The sequence below is a fragment of the Pan paniscus genome, chromosome 20 (genome assembly GCF_029289425.2).
Source record: "Pan paniscus chromosome 20, NHGRI_mPanPan1-v2.0_pri, whole genome shotgun sequence".
NCBI lineage: Eukaryota > Metazoa > Chordata > Mammalia > Primates > Hominidae > Pan > Pan paniscus.
Window position 1 is genome coordinate 42,602,919 of NC_073269.2, and position 26,397 is coordinate 42,629,315.

A 26,397-nucleotide genomic window follows, 5' to 3' on the forward strand; every position below is an offset into this window, starting at 1 on the left:
AAAGCTAGGGAAAAAGCTGGAATGAATTGTTTAAAAAACTTTCAGAGAAGGATGAAAATGATGACAGAAAATAATAAGTCATAGGGAAGAAAAATTGATGTAAGAAATAAAATGAATGTCAAATATGAATTCTGGAAGGAAAATATGGCAATGATATAGAACCCTAATAAAACAAATTTCCAGGGTTGATGAAAACTCTTAGTATTCAGATGGTTCCCTTTTTGCTGAGCAATATATATGAGGAAAGAGGTTTTTGTTTTGTTTTGTTTTTGCCTCAGCCTCCCAAGTAGCTGGGATTACAGGCATGAGCCACCATGCCTGGCTAATTTTTGTGTTTTTAGTAGAGATGGGGTTTCATCACCTTGGCCAGGCTGGTCTTGAACTCCCGACCGTGTGATCCACCCACTTCGGCCTCCCAAAGTGCTGGGATTACAGGCATGAGCCACCGCTCCCAGCCTATTACTTTTTTTTTTTTTGAGACAGTTTTGCTCTTGTTGCCCAGACTGGAGTGCAACGGCTTGATCTCAGCTCACCACAACCTCTGCCTTCCAGGTTCAAGCGATTCTCCTGCCTCAGCCTCCTGAGTAGCTGGGATTACAGGCATGCACCACCACGCCCGGCTAATTTTTTGTATTTTTAGTAAAGACGGGGTTTCACCATGTTGGCCAGGCTGGTCTCGAACCCCAACCTCAGGTGATCCACCCGCCTCGGCCTCCCAAAGTGCTGGGATTACAGTCGTGAGCCACCGTGCCTGGCCACCTATTACTTTTTTTTTTTTTTTTTTTTTTTTTTTGAGACAGAACCTTGCTCTGTTGCCCAGGTGAGAGTACAGTGGCGTGATCTCAGCTCACTGCAACCTCCACCTCCTGGGTTCAAGAGATCCTCCTGCCTCTTAGCCTCCCAAGTAGCTGAGATCATACCCAGCTATTTTTTTTTTTGTATTTTTAGTAAAGACGGGGTTTCAACACGTTGGCCAGGCTCATCTCGAACTACTGACCTCAAGTGATCTGCCCACCTTGACCTCCCAAAGTGCTGGGATTACAGGCATAAGCCACTGTGCCTGGCTTCCATAGGATTTAAAGAAAGACCTAGGGTCTCATAGAATAATATTCAGAATGCCTTAGGATACCATCCAAAATCACTCAACATATGAAGAATGAAGAAAATTTTAACTTACATGGCAAAAGACAACAGACACCAAAATAAAGGTGACTCATGTTGGAATGATCAGATAATGACTTTAAAGCAGCTATGTTAAAAATGCTTGAATAAGGAATCATGCACACTCTGCAAACCAATATAAAAATAGAAAGTTTCAGCAAAAGAGTAGAATATATAAAGAAGAATAAACAAGTTTTAGAACTGAAAAGTGCAGTAGCCGAAATAAAAACCACTGGCTAGGCTCAACAGCAGAATAGAGGTAATAAAGTCAATAAACTTGAAGATAGTTCAAAAGAAATTAGCTAATATGAATAACAGCGAAAAAAAGATGGAAAATGCGAAAAGAACATAGCCTCTGGGAATGTAGAACAAGAAAAGATTTAACATTTGTGTCATCAGGGTTTCAGAAGGAGAAGAGATAGTACAGGACTCAAAAAAGATTTGAAGAAATAATGGCTGAAAACTTACAAATTTTGTGAAAGATAAAACAAGCAAAGCCATTTTGAGAAGCTCAGCCACCCCAAATAGGATAAACCCAAAGAAATCCATACTCAGACACATCATAATCAAACTGCTGAAAATGAAAGACAAAATAAAAAGTGAAAGAACTGTAAAAAAATATATATTACTTCTGGGTGAACAATGATTTGAATGACTGGATTGCTCTTCATAAACTCTGGAGGCCAGAAAAAAATTGGAACGATAATTTATTGTGCTGAAAAAAAGAGTTGTGAATCCAGAATTTTGTATCTACCAAAAATATCCTTCAGTAATGAAGGTGAGATTAAGAAAAGTAATACCGCAAATGTACATTGCAGCTCAGGCTGTGCCCTCAGAGTCTGTGTGAGAGTAGGCAATAGTGGGGACAGTGGTTACTAAAAGAGCTTGTACCCCTTCTCAAAGGGGTTAAGTGCTTGTTAAATCCAGGAGACAGCTGTCATGTGAGAATGAAGGTCCAGTGCTGCTTTCCAGCTCTCCAAGGAAAACTAGAAATCCAGATTTCTATATTAAATCCCCTGATAGCTTGAGGCTGGTAACTAATTCAGAACATTAGAGAACTGTAGGGGCAGCACCAAACACAAACATGTGTGGGATACACCCTGAGTTACTAGGTTGTTACTTCAATGGAGTTTTCTGTTTCTTTGAACTTCAGAAATTATACCAAGATACATCTAATTAAAACTCTTGGCCGGACACAGTGGCTCACGCCTGTGATCCCAGCACTTTGGGAGTCCGAGGCGGGTGGATCACCTGAGGTCAAGAGTTTGAGACCTGGCCAACACGGTAAAACCTCATCTCTACTAAAAATACAAAAAAAATTAGTTAGGCTTAGTGGCGTGCACCTGTAGTCCCAGCTACTCAGGGAGGCTGAGGCAGGAGAATCCCCTGAACCCAGGAGGCAGAGGTTGCAGTGAGCCAAGATCGCGCCACCGCACTCCAGCCTGGGTGACAGAGCGAGACTCTGTCTCAGAAAAAATAAAATAAAATAAAATAAAAAAATAAAATAAATCCTATGGAGATGGTTGATATTTTGTTTTAACAGGTATTGACCATGTTGGGTACAGGCTGCAAGTTCCAACAAGCCTTGTGTGGACTGTGATTCCAGTGTCAGTTTTCAAGGCCTTTGCAGTGTTATTTGGATTTGTCCTGTGTGTGCACCACCCAATCCAATCTGAACTTACACTTTAGTTCTTAAAGTCTTTGATATGTTATTTAGGGACAGATCCACGTATATTCGGGCAAAAATGAGCCTAAGAGTTCATAAAAACTGAGTTTTTTTGAACTTTGGGTTTTTTTTTTTTTTGGAGATGGAGTTTTGCTCTTGTTGCCCAGGTTGGAGTGCAATGGCACGATCTCGGCTCACCCCAACCTCTGCCTCCCAGGTTCAAGCAATTCTCCTGCCTCAGCCTCCCGAGTAGCTGGGATTAGAGGCATGTACCACCACGCCTGGCTAATTTTGTATTTTTAGTAGAGATGGGGTTTCTCCATGTTGGTCAGGCTGGTCTTGAACTCCCGACTTCAGGTGTTCCACCCACCTCGGCCTCCCAAAGTGCTGGGATTACAGACATGAGCCACCATGCCGGGGCCAACTTTGGGTTTTTTGAACTTGAACATGGGTTGCTTTTTTGAAGTTGTTCCTTTCTGGGATCTTCTTAATACTTTCTAGTTCCCTGGAGCTCCCCTATTCAGTTCTCTAGTCATAAGGCTGGGGCTTTAGTTACCTCCCTCTGCTATGTACTTTCTGCAACTATGCCTGGGTATGGCAGGAGGAAACAGAGAAAAAAAGTAATAGGGATTCACTCCACAGCAACTCTAACAGGAAAAGAAGGTTCCTATTCCTTGTAGTTTTAGATACCTGCAGGCCCCCACTGCTTCCACTATTGCTGCTGCTGCTGCTGTGAGATTGTCTGGAGGCTGGGACATGCAAAAACAGGGGGGAAAATATAGACATATATTTCTGTATATATACATATATGTATATATGGACATATGTATGTGCATATACACGCAAGCAAGAGATTGCCCCAGTCTCTCTTGGTGTTAAGAATCCCATTTCCTACCATCCTGGCTAACGCAGTGAAACCCCGCCTCTACTAAAAATACAAAAAATTAGCCGGGCGTGGTGGGGGTGCCTGTAATCCAAGCTACTCGGGAGGCTGAGGTAGGAGCATCGCTTGAACCCAGGAGGCGGAGGTTGCAGTGAGCCAAGACTGTGCCACTGCACTCCAGCCTGGGTGACAGAGCGAGACTATGTCTCAAAAAAAAAAAAAAGAATCCCATTTCCTGTGCCTTCTGCCAAAACTAGAAGGCTTATCTTGGGCCAGACGCAGTAATCCCAGCACTTTGGGAGGCCAAGATGGGAGGACTGCTTGAGCCCAGGAGTTCAAAATCAGCCTAGACAACACAGGGAGACCTGGTTTCTACCCAAATTTTAAAAATTAGCTGGGCACGGTGGCACGTGTCTGCGGTTTCAGCTCCTCGGGGGCTGAGGTAGGAGGATTGCTTGAGCCCAGGAAGTCCAGACTGCAGTGAGCTGTGGGTTCACCACTACACTCCAGCTGGAATTATCTCTGTCTATATCCTACGCAATAAACAAGTCAACTGCATTTGTAGACCCCAAAAAACATATAGAAAATACCTAGAAATAAAATATCAAATGAACTATAAGCCCTTTTTTGAGATGTTTATAAAAATACACTGAAATACCATCAAGAAGGCCTAAATAAATGGAGAAAAGTACTGTGGTCATGGCAAACATGATTTAACATAATAAAGATATCAGTTACTACTAAAGTGATCTACAAATTCAATGTAATTTCTTCTTTTTTTTTTTTTTTTTTTGAGACAGAGTCTCGCTCTGTTGCCCAGGCTATAGCACAGTAGTACCATCTTGGCTCACTGCAACCTCTGCCTCCTGGGTTCAAGTGATGCTCATGCCTTGGACTCCCGAGTAGCTGGGACAACAGGTGTGCGCCACCACACCTGGCTAATTTTTGTGTTTGCTTTTGTTGGGTTTTTTTTTTTGAGACAGAGTCTCACTCCATCACCCAGGCTGGAGTGCAGTGGCACGATCTCGGTTCACTGCAACCTCCACCTCCCGGGTTCAAGCAATTCTTGTGCCTCAGCCTCCCGAGTAGCCGGGATTACAGTTGTGTGCTATCACACCTGGCTAGTTTTTGTATTTTTAGTAGAGCCTGGGTTTCACCATGTTGTCCAGGCTGGTCTCGAACTCCTGGCCTCAAGTGATCTGCCCACCTCAGCCTCCCAAAGTGTTGGGATTACAGGTATGAGCCACCACACCCGGCCAAATTCAATGTAATTATACATATTAAAAACTCAACATTTTAAATAAAACATAAAGTAATTTTTAATACTATATGAAAGATCAAAGAGATAAGTATAACCAAAATATGCCTAAAGAAAAGGTGGAGAGATGTGTCCTATCAGAAATCAAGACTTGTTATATAAATAAGAGTAATTAAGGCAGGGATAAAAAGGCTCAATGTAACAAGAAAGACCCAATGCATATATGAAATCTGAATATATGACAGAGGAGCATTGTTGATCAATGAAGAATAGACGGAGTTTTCATTTGAGAGGGGAACATAATTTTTTTTTTTAAGAGACGGTGTTTCCCTCTGTTGCCCAGGCTGGTTTTGAATTCCTGGGCTCAAGCAACCCTCCTGCCTTAACCTCCCAAAGTGCTGGGATTATAGGCATGAGCTACCACACCCAGCCAATTCGTTTTCTATACAGGAAAAATAACTGATCTCCATCTCATACTATTCATAAAAATCAATTAAAGTTGCATTAATAGGTCTTTAATAAGAAAGCGGAAACATAAAAATTCTTGGGAGTTCGAGATCAGCATGGGCAACATGGCAAAACCCTGTCTCTACAAAAAATATGAAAAGTTAGCCGGGAGTGATGGCACGCGCCTGCAGTCCTGGGAGGCTGAGGTGGGAGGATCACCTGAGCCTAGGAGGTAGAAGCTGCAGTGAGCCGTGATTGTTCCAGTGCACTCTAGCCTGGGTGACTTTTTCTGTCTTAAAAAAAAAATTTTTGGAATTAAAGTAGAAAATTGGGCTAGGAAGGGGTTTCTGAAGATCCAAAAAGTATAAAGCATACAGGAAAAAGATAAAAATGTTTATAAGCAATCTATAATTTAACCACTAAACATACAATTTGACAATATTAACACAAAGAATTACTGTTCTTCAAAAGATATCATAACGAAAGTGAATAAAAAAGACATAAACTGGAAAACATATCTATAAAACATGTGATTGATCAAAAATGAGTATCTAGAATTTATACAAGGAATTCCTACAAATCTTAGGAAAAAGACAAATTAGCCTAATACAAAATGGATCAAAATGACATTATACAGAAGAGACACTAATGACCAATAAACATATGGAAAGGTAATCATCTTCAATAATGACCAGGGAAATTTAATTTAAAATTATAAAATAAGATTTCATACTCATCAATCAGATTATTAAAAGATGAAAAAATCTTATAATATCATAAGGTAAGATGGTGGAACGAAAGTACTTCCAACGTAAACTAATACAACACTTGGAAAACAGTTTGGCATCACTTTGCAAAGCTGAGTAAGTATGTACACCAAGATCCCGCAATGGTATTCCTAAGTGTATTTCCTAACAAATCTCTTGCACATGTAAGTCTGCAGATGTAAATATTATTGTCATAATTATATGTTTACATATATACATTCTATATATTCTACTATGTTTATAAATACTTTTTTTTTTTGAGACGGAGTCTTGCTCTGTAGCCCAGGAGTGCAGTAGCACGATCTCAACTCACTGTAAGCTCTGCCTCCCAGGTTCACGCCATTCTCCTGCCTCAGCCTCCCGAGTACCTGGGACTACAGGTGCCCGCCACCATGCCCGGCCAATTTTTTTTGTATTTTTAGTAGAGACGGGGTTTCATCATGTTAGCCATGATGGTCTCGATCTCCTGACCGCATGATCTGCCCACCTCGGCCTCCCAAAGTGCTGGGATTACAGGTGTTAGCCACCATGCCCGGCTTATAAATACTATTTTAAGGGAAAAATTTAATGGATAGGTTGAAAAGCATAAAGGTCATTGTTACAGAATATATTAGCAAATCAATATAAATCAAGGCCAAAGAAATACATATAATAAATATATATAAAGGCAGTATAAATATATATAAAGGCAGTATAAATGGAAAAACAGATAAAGAGTAAGAAACACACAGACGTTTTATGTCAGTTTAATAGAAGGAAAAAAGGAAAGGGTAACAAGGCAATATTTGAAGAGATGACTACTAAGAATTTCCTATCACTAAAAAAAAAAAGATGTAAGTCCTCAGATTGAAAAATACTACCAGGAGCAAGGCATAATGGGAATAAAGGTAACTATATCTGAATTTATCACAGTAAAAATTTAGCCTATTAGAGGGAAACATTTTTCTCTAATGGAAAGGAACAAGAATCATCTATCAAAAAGAAAACAGTTAAGAATATCTTCATGGCCTTGTGGCAGGCAAAGATATATTAAAAAAGACAACAATGTACAGCTGGCCCTCTGTACCAGGTGGGAGGGGTGAGGACAGTTGAGGTTTGGTTCCAGGACCATGGCAGACACCAAAATCTGCGGATGCTCAAGTCCCTTATATAAAATGGCACAGTAAGTTGGTTTCAACCAACTGTGAGTCTCAACCTATTAATACAGAGGGCCAACTATACGTATTTTACATCCATGACTGGTTGAGTCTGTGGATGCAGAATCCACAAATACGAAGGGCTGACTATACATATGTGATGATTCCATTCATGTAAGATTCAAATATAGGCTAAGGAAGAATTTCTTAACTGAGTCCCTACAAGTGTGAAGCATAAAAGAAAAGATGGATACATTTGACTACAGTAATCATTAAGAACTTCTACTCACAGAAAAGAAAACCGTAAACAGAGCTAAATTCAATTCAGAGTAGAAAAAGATACTTGTAGTTCGTAGAACATGCAAAGTCCCATAAGCAGAACATATAAAGAACTCTTACACATTATTAAGAAAAATACAGACAATTCGGCCAGGCGCAGTGGCTCATGCCTATAATCCCAGCACTTTGCCGAGGCAGGTGGATCACAAGGTCAGGAGATCGAGACCATCCTGGCTAACACGGTGAAACCCCATCTCTACTAAAAATACAAAAAAATTAGCCGGGCGAGGTGGCAGGCGCCTGTAGTCCCAGCTATTTGGGAGGCTGAGGTAGGAGAATGGTGTGAACCCGGGAGGTGGAGCTTGCAGTGAGCCGAGATAGCGCCACTGGACTCCACCCTGGGTGACAGAGCAAGACTCCGTCAAAAAAAAAAAAAAAGAAAGAAAAATACAGACAATTCAACAGAAAAACAGGCAAAAGATTTGAGCAGGCAATTCACTAAAGAATTTCAGCTGGGCGTGGTGGCTCATGCCTGTAATCCCAGCACTTTGGGAGGCCGAGACAGGCGGATCACGAGGTCAGGAATTTGAGACCATGCTGGCCAACACAGTGAAACCCCATCTCTACTAAAAATATAAAAAATTAGCTGGGCATAGTGGTGGGCGCCTATAATCCCAGCTACACAGGAGGCTGAGGCAGAAGAACCACTTGAACCTGAGAGGCGGAGGTTGAAGTGAGCCAAGATCGCACCGCTGCACTCCAGCCTGGGCAACAATGTGAGACTCTGTCTCAAAAAAAAAGAATTTCAAAAAACTAATCACTTGAAAATGTGTGCTAAAACTCATCAGGCCGGGCACGGTGGCTCAAGACTATAATCCCAGCACTTTGGGAGGCGGGTGGGTCATTTGAGGTCAGGAGTTGAAGACCAGCCTGGCCAACATGGTGAAACCCCATCTCTACGAAAAATATAAAAATTAGCTGGGCTTGGTGGCACGTGCTTGTAATTCCAGCTACTTGGGAGGCTGAGGTGGGAGAATTGCTTGAACCTGGAAGGCAGAGGTTGCAGTGAGCTGAGATCATGCCACTGCACTCCAGCCTGGGTGACAGAGCGAGACTCCATCTCAAAAAAAAAAAAAAAAAAAGAAAAAGAAAAAAAGAAGGAAATGCAAATTAAAACCACACTGAATTATTATTATACACTCACTAATTGATAAAAATCAAAGTTTGGGCTGGGCATGGTGGCTCACGCCTGTAATCTCAGCACTTTGGGAGGCTGAGGCAGGCCGATCACCTGAGGTCAGGAGTTCGAGAGCAGCCTGACCAACAGGGAGAAACCCCATCTCTACTAAAAATACAAAATTAGCCAGGCGTGATGGCGCATGCCTGTAATCCCAGCTACTTCAGAGGCTGAGGCAGAAGAATCACTTGAACCCGGGAGGCAGAGGTTGCGGTGAGCCGAGATCGTGTCATTGCACTCCAGCCTGGGCAACAAGAGCGAAACTCTGTCTCAAAAAAAAAAAAAAAAAAAAAAATTAAAGTTTGACAATACCATACATTAGGAAGCATGTGCAACAATGGGAACGTTCATACACTGCTGGTGAAATTGTAAACAAATACAAGTGTTGAAGAAAAGTTAAAATTAGGTAGCTCGGCTGGGTGAAGTGGCTCGCTCCTGTAATCCCAACACTTTGGGAGGTTGAGGTGGGAGGATCACTTGAGGCCAGGAGTTAGAGACCAGCCTGGTCAACATGGCAAAACCCTGTCTCTACTAAAAATACAAAAATTAGCTGGGTGTGGTGCTGCATGCCTGTAATTCTCACAATTTGGGAGGCTAAGGCATGAGAATCACTTGAATCTTGGAGGCAGAAGTTGCAGTGAACCCAGATCACGCCATTTCACTCCAGCCTGGGCGACAGGGCTAGACTCTGTCTCAAAAAAACTAAAAAATTAGGCAGCTAGTTTGGGAGCAGTGGCTCATGCCTGTAATCTCAGCCCTTCTGGAGCCTGAGTGGTGGGATCACTTGAGCCCAGGAGTTCCAGACCAGCCTGGGCAACGTGGCAAAACCCCGTCTCTACAAAAAATACAAAAAATTAACCAGGTGTGGTGGCATGCATCTGTAGTCCCATCTACTCAGGAGGCTGAGGTGGGGGGATCACGTGAGCCCAGGAGGTGGTCAAGACTGCAGTGAGCCGTGATAGTGCCACTGCCCTCCAGCCTGGGCAAGAGTGGGACCCTGTTCCAAAAAAAAAAGTAAAAGCACCCTCTGGAAACCAATAGACAGGTAAATGTTATTATTTTGCAAAGTCCATAAAAACTGAAAAAATCAACACAGTAATAGATTAAAAGTATGAAATATAGAAATGAACAAGTTAATTATCATGCTATGGTGAAAATGTCCACTCTTACAAGTACTCAATATAATGACAATAAAGCAGTCCAGTATACAAAGAAATCACTGTAAAATTTATATAACTTTGCATTAAGGTTATATAAGGGAGAAAATATCAGTATTTTTTAGAATTACATAATGAGATTATGCAAGGGTGAAATGACATGAGGTCCTGGATTTACTTGAAATTATTTGTGGTGGGACGCGGTGGCTTACGCCTGCAATCCCAGAATTTGGGAGGCCAAGGCAAGTGGATCACCTGAGGTCAGGAGTTCGAGACCAGCCTGGCCAACCTGGTGAAACCCCCCCATCTCTATGAAAAATACAAAAAAATTTGCCAGGCATGGTGGCGGGTGCCTGTAATCCCATCTACTCAGGAGGCTGAGGCAGGAGAATTGCTTGAACCCGGGAGGCGGAGGTTGCAGTGAGCCGAGATCACACCATTACACTCCAGCCTGGGTAACAAGAGCGAAACTCCATCTCGAAAACAAAGAAAAAAAAGAAAATATTTGTGCGACAATAGGGGTAGATGAGTGGCATGTATTTTTGAAAATTTTCACAATGAAAAGCAACATTCTACGACTTGTAAAATAAATGAGTGAAAACATTTATTTAAAATAAAAATTAACCATTCTTAAAGAGTACAATGAAATGAATACTACCAAACACTGTGAGTGTCTGAAAGCTTCAGAAATATCTTGTCTCTGAGAATCTATCCTAAGCAAATACAGAAAAATCTATATGCGTAAAGTGTGCTTTTACATAAAGAATGCATATATGCATAAAGAATGGTACTTTTACAAACAAGCATTGATTAGAAAGCAGCTTAACTATGTAAGTATAAGTACTTGAACTGCATTAAAAGAAAAAAAACAGAATTATATGAGAAAATGCATGTAGAAACTATTACATACCTATCTAATCTTCATGGCCAGTTCTTTCTGGTACTTTTCTTCCTGAGTTCCTGAGTTCACCTTCTATCCTGCTGTTGTTCAACCTACATTTCCTTGCCATATCTTCTCCTGCTGTAAACCTCTAGGTATCGGGGTGCTTCAGGTTTCTGTCCTTGCTATATTTATTCCCTAGGGGATTTCATCCAGTCACAAGACTCTATATCTCTATATTGAAGGCTCTCCATATTTTCCTCCAATGCTGATCTGACCTCCCAGTTTCAGACTTCTATACTGAACTGCCTGCATGGCATCTATGCTGCATCCAGTAAGCACCTGAAGCTTAACATAAGCAAACCCACCCTTGATTTTGCAAGCCCCAAATCTACTCTTTCCCCATTTCAGTAATTACAAAGCCCATTCTTCCATAGGCTCTCCCTAAAAAGCATGAATCCTTTTTTTTCCTCTTACACTCCAAGACTGAATCCTGCTAACTCTTCCTTGAAAAGATTTCAAACCCACCGCTTCCTTCCACTGCCACTGATAATATTTCAATGGTCTCTGAGCCATCACTGTATCTCAACCAGACTACTACAAAAACCTGCTAAACAGCCACTCTGCTTCCAATCTTGCCACCTACAAAGCAGCCAGGGAAATCTTTTTAAAATATATGTTGCATCAAGGACAGGCGCAGTGGCTCACACCTGTAATCGCAGCACGTTGGGAGGCCGAGGTGGGAGGATCACCTGAGGTCAGGATTTCGAGACCAGCCTGGCCAACATGGTGAAACACTGTCTCTACTAAAATACAAAAATTAGCTGGGCATGGTGGCGGGTGCCTGTAATCCCAGCTACTCGGGAGGATGAGGCACGAGAATCGCTTGAACCCAGGAGGTGGAGCTTGCAGTGAGCCAAGATCATGCCACTGCACTCCAGCCTGGGTGACAGAGCAAGACTCCATCTCAAACAAAAACAAAAACATGGCTGGCGTGGTGGCTCACGCCTGTAATCCCAGCACTTTGGGAGGCCAAGGCAGGTGGATCACAAGGTCAGGAGATTGAGATCATCCTGGCTAACACGGTGAAACCCCATCTCTACTAAAAAAAAAAAATACAAAAAAATTAGCCGGGCGTGGTGGCACGCACCTGTAATCCCAACTACTCGGGAGGCTGTGGCAGGAGAATCACTTGAACCTGGGAAGCGGAGGTTGCAGTGAGCCGAGATCATGCCACTGCACTCCAGCTTGGGCAACAGAGCGAGACTCTGTCTCAAAAAAAAACAAAAAAAATAATGAGTTGCATCAAGCCATTTCTAGGTGCACAGCCTTCTGATGACTTCTTGTCTTAGAATGAAAAGATTTCCCATGGCCTGTATGGCAGACAGTACATAAACTGACCCACTCTTTCCCACTCCTGCCTCTTTGATCTCATCTCCCACCCACGTACCCCTCTGCTCTCACTCCTCCAGTCACTGGCCTCTGGGGCTGCTCCTCAAACACAGCCAACGCACAGCTGCCTCAGGCCCTTGAAGGTCTGCATTCCTCCATCTGGAGTGGTCCTCCGCCCAGTACCCATATACAGTAACTTACTATGGTGCTTCTTCAGGTCTCTGCCCAAACGTTACCATATCATTTAGTAAGATATGGTAAATTTCTCTTGCCTCTTCACATAAAATATCATCCTTTATCCCCTTCCTCTACTTCTTATTTCTTTTAGTATTTACTATTACCTGGTATGTTATATATTCACCTATTTTCATATCTCTCCCTACACTGTGGGGTAGGTTCTGGGAACAGAGATTATGCATGTTCTTTTTTTTCTTTTTTTGAGATAGAGTCTCTCTCTGTCACTCAGGCTGGAGTGCAGTGGCATAATCTTGGCTCACTGCAACCTCCACCTCCCGGGTTCAAGTGATTCTCCTGCCTCAGCCTCCTGAGTAGCTGGGATTACAGGCGCATGCCACCACGCCCAGCTGATTTTTGTATTTTTTAGTAGAGATGGGGGTTTCATCATGTTGGCCAGGCTGGTCTTGAACTCCTGACCTCAGGCAATCCTCCTGCTTCAGCCTCCCAAAGTGCTGGGATTACAGGGGTGAGCCACTGCACCCAATCACGCATGTTCTATTCATCACTGTAACCTCAGTGTTGAGAATAGTGCTGGGCATACCATAGGCACTCCAGAAACATAAACTAAATGAATGAATGTGCTGTTCTGTTCCTCCTCCTTCATACCAAATCTCTCTTTGCCAGCTCTTACCTTCTCCATGGAGACACAGGCCCTTTATTTCCAACCCTCTATATAAAGTCAATGATGCTCACACCAAAAATCTCCCCCTATGACTTCTATGTGGATCAACCCCTCTTCTACCTTGTTAGCCCTCACTTTCTGCTAAGCTCCCTATTTTAACTTCCTTATGGTGGTGTTATTTGTAGACATGTTCTAGTACTTCTACTAGGCAGTAAGTTCTGAAATTGCTTATTCCTTTTTTAAACTCTGCAGCACCTAGCTGAGTGCCTTATACATGTTAGAAAATCAGTAAATGTTGGTAAAAAATATGAATGAATCAATGAGGGCATAAACCCCTATCCCAAAAAACTTAGTAAAAGAAAATAAGTCTTTGGCAGTGTAGGAAAAAAATCTATTTCTGGAGACAGTGATGCTTTTATTAGACTAAATACAAAGGAGGATGAGAAGCTAGGAAGGAAATGGATCCAAAATATGGATAGAAAAGAATATCACTAGAAAGGGTGGAGGAGGGCACCAGCTGGTTAGAACTGAGAGAGAAGGATAAGAGGAGAAAAGCAGGCAAAGTGTGTTAGGTAAAGGGGAAAGGTAGGATCATTTGAAAGCTCATGTAGAAAAGGTCTTACATTTGCACAACAGGCCAAAAGCCTGTGAGGAGAGTTTCCCAGATAGCATCTAAAAGATGCAGTCTCTCTACTGGCCAAATCACGCATTACCTGCTGTGCCTCACTTACCTGGCCACTGGCCTCTTGTTAGCTCTCTGTCAACCAACCAGGGCTCCTTCCCTTGCTCCAAGTAGGAGATCACATTTGGTTTAGAAATAGAATGCCCTGCTTACAAAAGAAGTAACAAAACAAATTTATCATGAGAATATCCTAGAATTCAAATCCAGTCCCTTCATTATAAAGAAAGACATGGCATTATGAGAAGAGTCAAAGAGAGGTACAATGGACTTATGAAACATAACGGAAGATGTAAAACATCCCCAAAAACTCAATGCAGCTTCCTTTTTCTAACTCTACCATATTCAGAACATTCCTGTGGAACAGGATGTCAAAATTCGACTGGTTTTTGAAAGCCAGGTGAGCATTTCACATTGGAGGAAGTAGGCCTTCCAAGGGCAGAATCTAAATTACTATGGACAGATGTCCTTACCCATTGAAACCAGGTTGCTGTAATTCTCCAACATCACATCTCTGTATAAATCTCTCTGATCATCATTCAGGCATTCCCACTCCTCCTGAGAGAAGTCTACGGACACATCACTGAACATCACTGACTCCTGGAACAATAACCACGTATATGACTTGATTAATTTTTTAAAAAGTATTTTTGTGAAGGAAAGAGAGAAGAAAAAGATTAAGGTAGAGGAAGTAAAATATAGTGAGCATATGAATGTCTGGGAAGCAGTGGAGGACTATAAACAAATAAGCACAACTGAATCACTGGGTTTCCAGGTCATTCTGTTTCCTCCAAATGAAACTGCCTGAGTATGCTAGGATACCTCCATTATCCAAACAAGGTTGGGAAGGTACAAAAATTCAGCTAAGGGGGCTTTTCCAATTAAATGAAATTGTATATGCAATGCCTCACACTATACCTGTCATATAATAAATCAACAATACATGTGATCTTTCTCCCTCTCTTTTCCCAAACAGCTGAGAGTCAAATTTCAGAATAAGGGATAAAGACATTAAAAGCCGCCAGAGAGAAGAGCAGGTCATATAAAAGGCATCAAAAATTAGAGGGGCAATGGAATTCTCAAGAACACCTCTAAAAGCAAGAAACAATAAGAACGATTCTTCAATATTCTGATGGAGAAAATAAACTCTGACCTAGACTTTCATAAACAAACTATCATTCTGTTTTGAGTGTTGAGAAAAGACATTTGTAGACATCCAAGGACTCAAGAAGAGTTTCTTCAGAAACTTCTAGAGGATGTGCTCCACAAAAACGAGGGAGTAAACAAAAAAAGAAGACAACATAGGATTCAGGAAGTAGGTAAAGTTTCAGGAAAGCTGTGACTGAGAGAGTAAACCAGAGCAGATGGGAACAAGGAAACAGGAAATGGGGAATCAAGTCTCTACATCAAAAGGAACTGATGTGTCTGACCAGAGGGAAAACGTATTGATTGGCCTGTGGCAGTGATGCTGGAGATTCTGGATATAAACACACAAATGACTAGGCAAATGGTGGGGGAAGCAATAAACCCCAGGAAAATGAAGGGTTGTATAGAACAAAGCCATGAGCTCGCTTGGCAGAGAATAATATTTGCAGCCATGATAAGGTGTATACTATTGATTTAACCAAAAATGGTGATATGGTAACAGTCAGGAAAAACGAAAGTGCAGTATGGGAATACAATGTTCCCTTTAACTTTGCAATCAGTCAAGAGATAATGATTAAAGTGGGTTTATCAAAAAATGGTAGTAAACCAATTTTCAAGAGTTGAGGGCAGTGGCCTCTTGGAGTGGGTCTGGTAACGGGACAAAACCAGAATTGAACTATTTCCCTTGTAGACATGTGTAAAATTACTTTTAAAAATTTTGTATCTTAGAAAATTAAATTTCCATATAATTTAAGACTCTGATCCATTCCTATGCCAGACTATTATATAATAAGAAATATTCCTTGTTACAACAAATGCTATTCATATGTTTCTCACTGAATAATATTCTATTATAAGGCTATAAATGACATCTATCCTTTTGCCTTTAGAAATTCAGGCTAGAGGTGATCTTTAAAGACCTCGCCAACATTGGCCCAATCTTATTTATAACCACCTACCGCCCAGCTGTAAATTCTCCTTATAACTAAGCTACAGAAAACTGGTGAAGGATGATCCAGTTTCACCGTTGGTATTACTGACATCATTGCTTTTGTTTTTTAAACAGGATCTTCCTCTGTCACCCAGGCCAAAGTGCAGTGGCATGATCACATCTCACTGCAGCCATGACTTCCTGGGCTCAAGTGATCCTCCCACCTCAGCCTCCCGAGTAGCTGGGACTACAGGCATGCACCAACATGCCTGGCTAATTTTTGTATTTTTTGTAGAGATGGGGTTTGCCATGTTGCCCAGGCTAGTCACCTGGGTTCAAGCAAACCACCAGCCTCAACCTCCCAAAATGCTGGAATCACAGGTGTGAGTCACCACATTTGGCCACTGACATCAATTTTTCATGGATGCTTAGTGAGGTGTGAGAGATTTGTACCAACCACTAGTCACACTCTCAAACATAAAAGGCTCGTTAACCAGGAGACCTTGCCATGTACTAGGACTGAAATCAAACAAAACCACAGCATGTATTTTCTTATTGGAAAACCCAGGTCTACAGAGCTAATGAGGGCTTTTCCCTATAAGGTGCCCCTAATTACTTATTTTCATCCCATCAAATCACTGTCCAAGCAAATTAAATTCATATTAATTCAATGTGGGGAACACATTTCTGCCCTATCAGGATTTTTGATAGAAATCTGAGATAGGAGATGCTGAAGGACTTGTAAACCAGTATGTAAACATTGTTTAAAAGCGGGGGGCGGCGGGGAACTGAAGAGGAGACTGGGGTTGTTTAGGAGGAAACGCATGTCCTTTTCCTGACAGGGGACCCTGGAAACCAGTGTAAAAAAAATTATTCCAAACCTGATCTGGGTCAGGTTTTTACATTACATAATTTTTACATTACATAATTCTTAAATCTCTTTATGGAAAGAAAGAAATAAGTATTCTTGATGAAACTGATAGGGGATTTTCTGATGGACATTAATCTAAATTAAAACTTCTTCAGAGAAATTTGTTATTCAACCACTTGGCTGACTAACAGTTAACAGTGAATTAATATAAATTTTTTGCTGGGCGCAGTGGCTCATGCTTATAATCCCAGCTCTTTGGGAGGCTGAGGCGGGTGGATAACTTGAGGTCACGAATTCGAGGCCAGCCTGGACAACATGGCAAAACCTCATCTCTACTAAAAATACAAAAATTAGCTGGGTGTGGTTGTGGGCGCCTGTAATCCCAGCTACTCAGGAGGCTGAAGTAGGAGAATCACTTGAACCCTGGAGGCAGAGGTTGCAGTAAGCCAAGATCGTGCCACTGTACTCCAGCCTAGAAGACAGAGCGAGACTCCATCTCGAAAAAAAAAAAAAGGGTAAATTTTCTAACAATGATTATGTAATCAATTCTTTTTTTTTTTTCTATGAATTGGCCTGTTAGAGATCCTTTCCTTTACAGCAAAATTCTGACATTGCTCATAACCAAACTTTTTGAAAGGTGTTGTTTTTCTTTCTAACATCAAAAAGCATCATCACGAGGAAAGCAAATGTTTACAGTTACTAGAAGTAAAAATCACTCTATCTGAGCAAAAGGAAACAGTATCTCACCTGAGCCATGGCTCTGATATTAGTAGAAAAGGATCTTCTCTTCGCTCTTCTTTTGGAGAAGGGTAGAGCTGGGAGAGGCAAAAGAAGATAGATAAGACCCCACTTTCCTCACAGCTCCTGGCCCAGAATGATCATTTCCCTTCTGTTCATGCTTCAGAAATGCTTATGGGGTATCAGTGAGGAGAATGGGCAAATGTCTCTATCATCCCTAGCTTCAAAGATACCAGGCTGTAACTGGAGCAGGATGGATTAGGGCAACTCAATATGGCTTGGAGAATATATGTTTATATACACACACATACATACATATAGATTTTTTTAACTCATATTATACACACTACTTATACACGTTGCTATTTTTACTTTATATATCTTGGAATGAAGTCCCAATTAGCACATATTGTGTTACATAACTGGTTTAATAGCTACATTGTAGTCCATTAAATGGATATAACTTAATTTTTTTTTCTTTTCTTTTTGAGACAGAGTCTCACTCTGTCCCCCAGGCTGGAGTGCAGTGGTGCAATCTTGGCTCACTGCAACCTCCGCATCCTGGGTTCAAGCGATTCTTCTGCCTCAGCCTCCCAAGTAGCTGGGACTACAGGCATGTGCCACCACGCCCAGCTAATTTTTTGTATTTTTAGTAGTGATGGGGTTTCACTCTGTTAGCCAGGATGGTCTCGATCTCCTGACCTCATGATCCGCCCGACTCCACCTCCCAATGTGCTAAGATTACAGGTATGAGCCACCGCGCCTGGCCATAACTTTATTTATTTAACCAATCTGTGGCCAATCATCATTTAGGCTTTTTCTAGTTTTTCACTGTAACAAACAATGCTGTAATAAATATCCTTGTGCATATGTCATTTTACCTGTATATGAGTTCTTCACAATTAATTCCTAAAAGTATAATTGCTCAGAGATTATACACATTTTAAGTTTGGATATACCTGGGTCAAACCAGTTTTCTGTTTCTGTTTTTTTTTTTTTTTTTTTTTTTTTTTTTTTTTGAGACGGAGTCTTGCTCTGTCGCCCAGGCTGGAGTGCAGTGGCGCGATCTTGGCTCACTGCAAGCTCCGCCTCCCAGGTTCACGCCATTCTCCTGCCTCAGCCTCCTAAGTAGCTGGGACTACAGGCTCCCGCCACCACGCCCGCCTAATTTTTGTATTTTTAGTAGAGACGGGTTTCACCATGTTGGCCAGGCTGGTCTCAAAATCCTGACCTTCCAAAGTGCTGGGATTATAAGCGTGAGTCACCACACCCAGCCTTGTGTGTATTCTTTATAAACATCTTCACTTTAAGATGTTTAAAGTGCCCAAAAGAATAAGTTATACTAAAATACTAAAGGAAGACTACATTGTTTAAGGGGAAGAACTGAATTAGTGATCAATGTTTAAATGTTTAAGAAAATTTTGGTGTTTTGCTTATTAGCTACAAGAACTTAATAAACTTAAAATTATACAAACTATAAAGAGCACTATTATTCTCTATGCACCAAGCTTCTTGATCATTAAACAATTCATCAATTATTTCATATAAAACTGACCACCCAGAAAGTAGCACCATGTTATCAATTATCTAATGGCTTCCTCTACCCATAGGCACTCACTCACTGCATTTCCCCAGATGAATACCAAAGGAATACAAGTGTCTCTTCTTTAAAACCTAAATGCACCCTGATATTATTATTATTACTACTACATATTAAGCTCTTAGTATTCTTTTATCAACCAAATAGCCTATGATATATAATAGCCAGGCATTGTGCTAGATACTAAAGAGTCAAAAATAATCCAGAAAGATCTGGAAACAGAGTTCCTTCTTCTATATTCCTCATTTTAAGCCCTCCTTTCTGGTCTTTCCTCCTGGCCTTCCTCTGGTTAAAGGGATGTCTTCAAATGCTGTACCTTCCAAGCAGGATGGCATGAAACATTCCCACTTCAACAGCTCCATACCATGCTTGTTGCATTCTCAACACTCCTCATCTTTGCCCCAGAGGGCAGCCTCCCATGCTGAATTCTTACATCAGGGGATCTGCTCCTCTCTTTTAAATTCAGCCCTCATTAATGTAAAAAAAAAAAAAAAGTCTCACGAAATAAGAAAGAAAACTTTCTCAACTTGATGAGTAGCATCTAAGAAATACCTACTGTTGGGAGAGACAGTTATGATGGGTCTCCACATTCTTAGGCGTCTTGCTGGGTATGCCTAGAATGCAAGATTCTAACTACTCATTTCCCAGGGTTATTTATGCAGCTGATAACCTTGAGAGTTGAGATAAGAGCACGAACAGCAGGGTTTCTTACTGCTGACTATAAAAGCAATGGATTATCCAGGCTCAGTGTTCCTCAGTGGCTATGCCCATGCACTGCATGAATAGCATCCATGTAGACCCACATGCTGTCCCCGTGGGAGCTGAGAGAAACAGGAACTGATGAACACTGATGCCTATGCTGCTTGCTGTGCCATGAGTAATAAAGTCTTTGTCTCTGATCCAGGAGTCTCATGTTTTCTGCCAGCATTCATGAAACTAACAGGCTAATGTATGAGCTTGTATGTAGGAAAATATCAAATCCTAGAGCTAATGTTATAACTAATGTTGAAACACTGAAAAATGTCCCCCTGAATCCAGGAAAAAAAGAATAATGTGCATTATCATCATTTCTTTTTAATAATGTAATATAAAGGGCTTGGCCAGTATAATAGGGCACGATGAAGAAATAAAAGGTATAAAGATTGGTAGGAAAGAAAGAAAACTATCATTATTCACAGATGATAAGTTGCAGACATAGAAAATCCTAAATAATAAATTCTTAAAATTAGCAAGTGAATTAAACAACATGGTCTCATATAGGGACAATATATAAAAATCAATTGCATTTCTAGTAACAAGTAATTGGAAAATTGTTTAAAATGTAAATACTATTCACAGTTTCCATAATAAACATCAAATACTCAGGTATAAAGCTATCAAAAATGTTACTAAAAATGACAAATTGGTAAGAGAAATTAAGGATCTTAACAAATGTCGACATATACCATATGTACTATAGATTGAATATTGATGTCAATTCTCCCAAAATGAACACAGTTTTTGTTTTTGTTTTTGAATCAGGGTCTTGCTTTGTTACCCAGGTCGGAGTGCCGTGGCACGATCAAAGCTCGCTGTAGCCTCAACCTGTGGGGCTCAAGGGATTCTCCCACCCCAGCCTCCTGAGAAGCGAGGAGTAGAAGCACGCCATCAAGTCCAGCTACATGTTTGGGGTTTTGTTTCTTTGTTTGTTTGCGTGTTTGCTTGATTTTAGTTGTTTTTCTGTTTTTTTGTTTTTGTTTTTGTTTTTTTTTTTGGTAGAGACAGGGTCTCACTATGTTGCCCAGGCTTGTCTTAAACTCTTGGGCTCAAGCAGTCCTCCAGCCTTGGACTCCCAAAGTGCTGGGATTACAGGTGTGAGCCACTGCATCAGGCCCCAAAATGAACACATATATTTGTAAACAAAACCCCAGCAAGGCTTTGGGGGGAATAAGGTAAAAATTAGTAAGTTGATTCTAACATTTATTCGGAAATTAGAAGAGCTTATAATAGCCAAGATAGCTTGGAAAAGAAAAAAAGTAGGAGGACTAAAACTACGGATTTCAAGACAGCAGTACAGACAAAACAATAAAACCAAATAGAATATAGAGTCCAGAAAGAGAGCCACATAACCACATGTATATACTGTCACCTGATTTATGACAAAGACTCCATGCAATTTTTTTTCTTTTTTTTTTTTTTTTGAGACAGAGTCTCACTCTGTCACGCAGGCTGGAGTGCAGTGGCACGATCTTGGTTTACTGTAACCTCTGCCTCCCAGGTTCAAGCAATTCTCCTGCCTCAGCCTCTGGAGTAGCTGGGATTACAGGTGGCTGCCACCACGCCCAGCTAATTTTTGTATTTTTAGTGGAGACAGGGTTTCACCATGTTGGCCAGGCTGGTCTCAAATTCCTGACCTCAGGTGATCTGCCTCCCTCGGCCTCCCAAAGTGCTGGGATTACAGGCGTGAGCCACCTTGCCCAGCCTCCATGCAGTTTAGATGGGCAAGGACAATCTTTTCAATAAATAGTGCCGGAACAACTAGGCACCCAACTGGAAAAAAAAAAATTAACCTTTACCCCATACATAAGAATTAATTTAAGAGGGATCACAGACTTAAGTGTGAATGTGAATGTTTAAAAGCTTCGGGGCCAGGCGTGGTGGCTCATGCCTGTAATCCCAGCACTTTGGGAGGGCAAGGCCCACCAAGGCGGGCGGAACACCTGAGGTCAGGAGTTCGAGACCAGCCTGGCCAACATGTTGAAACGCTGTCTCTATTAAAAATACAAAAAAAATTAGCCGGGCACGGTGGCAGACGCCTGTAATCCCAGCTACTCAGGAGGCTGAGGCAGGAAAATCGCTTGAACCCGGGAGACAGAGGTTGCAGTAAGCTGAGATCACACCACTGAACTCCGGCCTGGGCAACAAGAGTGAGACTTCGTTTCAAAAAAAAGCACTAGTCATAAAAGACAAAGCACTAAATAAATATCTGCTACAAAAATGGGGAAAGACATAAACAGGCAATCTTTAAAAAGACTCTGAAATGTTCAAACACACTCATAATGAGAGAAATAAGAAAACAAACAATGAGGGCTGGGCACAGTGGCTCATACCTGTAATCTCAGCACTTTGGGAGGCCGAGTCTGGTGGATCACCTGAGGTCAGGAATTTGGGACCAGCCTGGCCAACATGGTGGAACCTCATCTCTACCAAAAATACAAAAATTAGCTGGGCATGGCAGCACGCGCCTGTAGTCCCAGCTACTCGGGAGGCTGAGGCAGGAGAATCACTTGAACCCAGGAGGCGGAGGTTGCAGTGAGCCGAGATCGCGCCACTGCACTCCAGCCCCGGCAACAGAGCAAGACTCTGTCTCGGAAAAAAAAAAAAAAAGAAAGAAAATAACACTGAGGTACTATTTCTCATCTATTAGACTGGTGAAAACTAAAAAACATGACAACATATTCTGTTAGGTGGGCTGTGAAGGGAAACAGACATGCTCATACATAGCTAGTAGGAATAAAAACTGGTACAACAGTTCTAGAGAGGAATTTTGCAATACTTAACAAAACTACAAAGCACTTACCTTTTGACCCAGCAATACCGCTTCTAGGAATCTACCCTAAAGATACTCCTCCAGCAATAGAAAAATACATATATACGAGGTTATTGCAGCACTGTTTCTAGTAACAAAATATTGTAAATGACCTAAATATCCATATGTAGGAAAGTGGTTCAATAAACTATGATAAATCCACAGGCTGCAGTATTATGTAACAATTAGAAAAGAATTATGAATATCTCTTTAACTGCCTGAGTGTTATCCAGAATGTATCATTAAGAGAAAGAAACAATGTACAAAAGAGTGCCTAGAGAATGCTATCTTTAATGTAAAAAGAATACAGGTAACTCTTCATTTGTGCAAGAGAAACACAGCAAGGATAAAGCAGAAACGAATGAAGTTGAATATATACAAGGAGTCTGTGGGAACTAAGTTAATTTTTATTTATTTATTTTGAGACGGAGTCTCGCTCTGTCGCCCAGGCTGGAGTGCAGTGGCGCGATCTCGGCTCACTGCAAGCTCCGCCTCCCGGGTTCACGCCATTCTCCCGCCTCAGCCTCTCCAGTAGCTGGGACTACAGGTGCCCGCCACCACGCCCGGCTAATTTTTTGTATTTTTAGTAGAGACGGGGTTTCACCGTGTTAGCCAGGATGGTCTTGATCTCCTGACCTCGTGATTCGCCGGCCTCGGCCTCCCAAAGTGTTGGGATTACAGGAGTGAGCCACTGTCCCCTGCGAATGTTTTCACATTCAAAATAGTGTAGCCTGCTACAATCAACCAGGATGTGGGGGAACCCAAAATGCAACAAATGATCCTTAAATGTAAGAAAAATGTAAGAAAAAAAAAACACACTGAAAAGAGTGGCAAAGAAAAGAACTAAATTGAGTAACTTTGGAAGATGTTTGTTTACTATATACTATAAGCTTAAAGAGAAAGAGCTACACAGAGATTCTCTACTGTAGTTAGTAAATACTTTTTACACAGGTCCAGGTTGGCAACTCTGAACTAATTTGCATGTATTCTAGGATAGAGCTAATTATTGATTCTGAGAAGCAGGTTTCTCTCTGTTGGAAAATGAAGTAACAAGGAAATGACCAAATTTGATGGGAGACAATTCTCCATGGGTCTTGCATGTTTCTGTGTATCTTGCAAGAAGAGGTACTAAGTGTTTTTGTTCTGCACTATTTTACCAAGTTGTTTATACAGTGAACAGCCTTGGAAGACAGGGTCGGTCTCCTTCTACAGCAAAGGGTAGGCATTCTAACTATCCATTATAAAAAATTCAGGTTTCCTAAGGTCAAGGGAACACACAGATACCTGTGTATTTTGCATAATCCTGGGTGTATGACTGAATCAGTACCATGAGAATGTAGATATTCTGAAGATTGCCATGAGCAACAAAGCATCCTTTGTCTCTGACTCAGAAGTCTCATGTTTTCTGAACGTATCTGTGAAACTGACAAGCCAACTTACTAGCTTACAACTAGGGTAAAATTTCAGATAGTTCATAGTTCTTGGGAAAAGAAAATACCCTGTGGTACTGGAATAGAATTAAACATATGAGTGTAAACTGGTGTGTTTTTAACATATAAACAAATAAATAGACATAAATGTGCATGTAGACATTTGTGTATTTTCTCACTCTCTCCACTGACCAGAACCAGAGCAAAGACACGCCAGTAGCAATAAGCACACCAAGTGCCCAGATCTTGGTTTATAAATTCATTCTCCAATAAAAGAAATTAATGCTGCTTGGAGAAATTGCTGAGCCCAGAGATGGAAGAGGGAAAATACAAGATGAACCTGGAACATCTTATGTCCCAGAAAGCGGGGTCGGGGGGAAGCTTTAAAAAATGATCACACGTTGAAAGGACACAAGAGCCAACTTAAGGAGCTTCTGATGGCCAAATATGGGAAAATTTGAACAGCAAAATAAATAAATAATAATAATAGAAAATAGAATAAAATAAATATCCATGAGTCCATAGGTAAATAATTGAATAAACAAATGGGGACAAAAGAAAAACTTCAGCTGAATTAAATGTAAAGGAGTTTCATTGAGCAATGAACGATTTGCAAATCAGGCAGCCCCCAGAATCACGGCAGATTCAGAGACACTCCAGGGATGCCTCGTGGTCAGAACAAATTTATAGACAAAAAAAAGGGAAGTGACATACAAAAATCAGAAGTGAGGTGGAGAAACAGCTCAACTGGTTACAAGTTCTTGTTTGCCCTTTTTTTTTTTTTTTTTTTTTGAGACGGAGTTTTGCTCTTGTTGCCTAAGCTAGAGTGCAACGGCATGATCTCGGCTCACTGCAATTCTCCTGTGTCAGCCTCCTGAGTAGCTGGGATTACAGGTGCACTCCACCACACCTGGCTAATTTTTTGTATTTTTAGTAGAAATGGGGTTTCACCATGTTGGTCAGGCTGGTCTCCAACTCCTGACCTAGGTGATCCGCCTGCCTCGGCTTCCCAAGGCGCTGGGATTACAGGCGCAAGCCACTGTGCCCGGACAGTGTTTGCCTTACTTAACACAGTTTGAACACTCAGCAGTGTATGAGTGGTTGAAGTACTGCTGCTGGGATTAGCCAAGACTCAGCTTGTTACAGGCACATACACTGTTACAGGCACACAAGTTAGGTTTCCAATTCTGTCTACCTATTAGGTTACAGTTCGTCCATAAGGACTCAAATATAGAAGTACAAAGTCCTTCTCAGGCCACATTTAGTTCACTTTTAACAGGAGCAAGAAGAGACAGCTCTTCCTTATAGTAGAATTTAAATTATCAAAGTCTTAAGAAATGATAGAAGGAGAAAATCACCACTAGGCAAACATCACAGTAATAATTGTTACAGGTAAAAATTATCAATGAATGTTAAAACTAATGGGTGAGAAAACATGATAAGAAATAGGATTTTGGCATAGTTTCTTTTTTTTTTTTGAGATGGAGTCTCGCTCTGTCACCCAGGCTGGGGTGCAGGGACGCGATCTCAGCTCACTGCAAACTCCACTTCCCGGGTTAACGCCATTCTCCTGCCAGAGCCTCCCGAGTAGCTGGGACTACAGGTGCCCACCACCACGCCCAGCTAATTTTTTGTATTTTTAGTAGAGATGGGGTTTCACCATGTTAGCCAGGATGGTCTTGATCTCCTGACCTTGTGATCCGCCCACCTCGGCCTCCCAAAGTGCTGGGATTACAGGCATGAGCCACCGCGCCCAGTCATTTTTACATAGTTTCAAATTATTTCCCCACAAGATACTTATTCAATAAAATAGGAAAAACAGTGATTTTACAGAGGAGAAATCTGGCAAACAACGCTGTTACCAAGTTCTCAAAGTTAACATTGCTAATAATGAGATATACTAATATATATATTTCCTGATATGACACATTGAGAAGAGTTCAACATCATTTCTGTGATCTTCTTGCCAAAACTGCCCAGTCTAAATCTAACCATAAGGAAACATCAGGCAAACGCAAATTGAAAGATATTCTGCAGGCTGGGTGTGGCAATCCCAGCATTTTGGGAGGCCAAAACAGGAGGATGGCTTGAAAGCAGGAGTCCAAGACCAGCCTGGGCAATATAACAAGATGCTATCTCTACAAAAAAAAAAAAAAGAAAGAAAATAGCCAGGACTGGTGGTGTGCACCTGTAGTCCCAGCTACTCAGGGGCTGAGGTGGAAGAACTGCTTGAGCCCTGGAGGTTGAGGCTGCAGTGAGCCATGGTCATGCCACTGCATTTGCACTCCAGCCTGGATGACGGAGCAAGACCT

At 41.4% G+C, this 26,397-nt stretch overlaps 1 protein-coding gene across 5 annotated transcripts in view; it reads right to left on the reverse strand.

Annotated features, from left to right (window-relative positions):
• ZNF566 (zinc finger protein 566) overlaps positions 1–26,397 on the reverse strand; it is a 44,702-nt gene that overhangs the window by 13,903 nt on the left and 4,402 nt on the right. Inside the window, exons 2-4 of one of the 5 annotated variants that reach the window (XM_008960794.4) lie at positions 17,497–17,564; positions 14,275–14,401; positions 13,854–13,949 (exon numbers count right to left, since the gene is read on the reverse strand). In XM_008960794.4, coding sequence (XP_008959042.1) covers positions 13,854–13,949; positions 14,275–14,401; positions 17,497–17,505 — 232 coding nt within the window. In that variant the 5' untranslated portion in view covers positions 17,506–17,564. Of the gene's footprint in view, positions 1–13,853; positions 13,953–14,274; positions 14,402–17,496; positions 17,565–26,397 lie in introns of those variants that run through there. The other 4 variants (XM_024926735.4, XM_063600198.1, XM_063600197.1 and 1 more) reach the window with 4 other exon arrangements.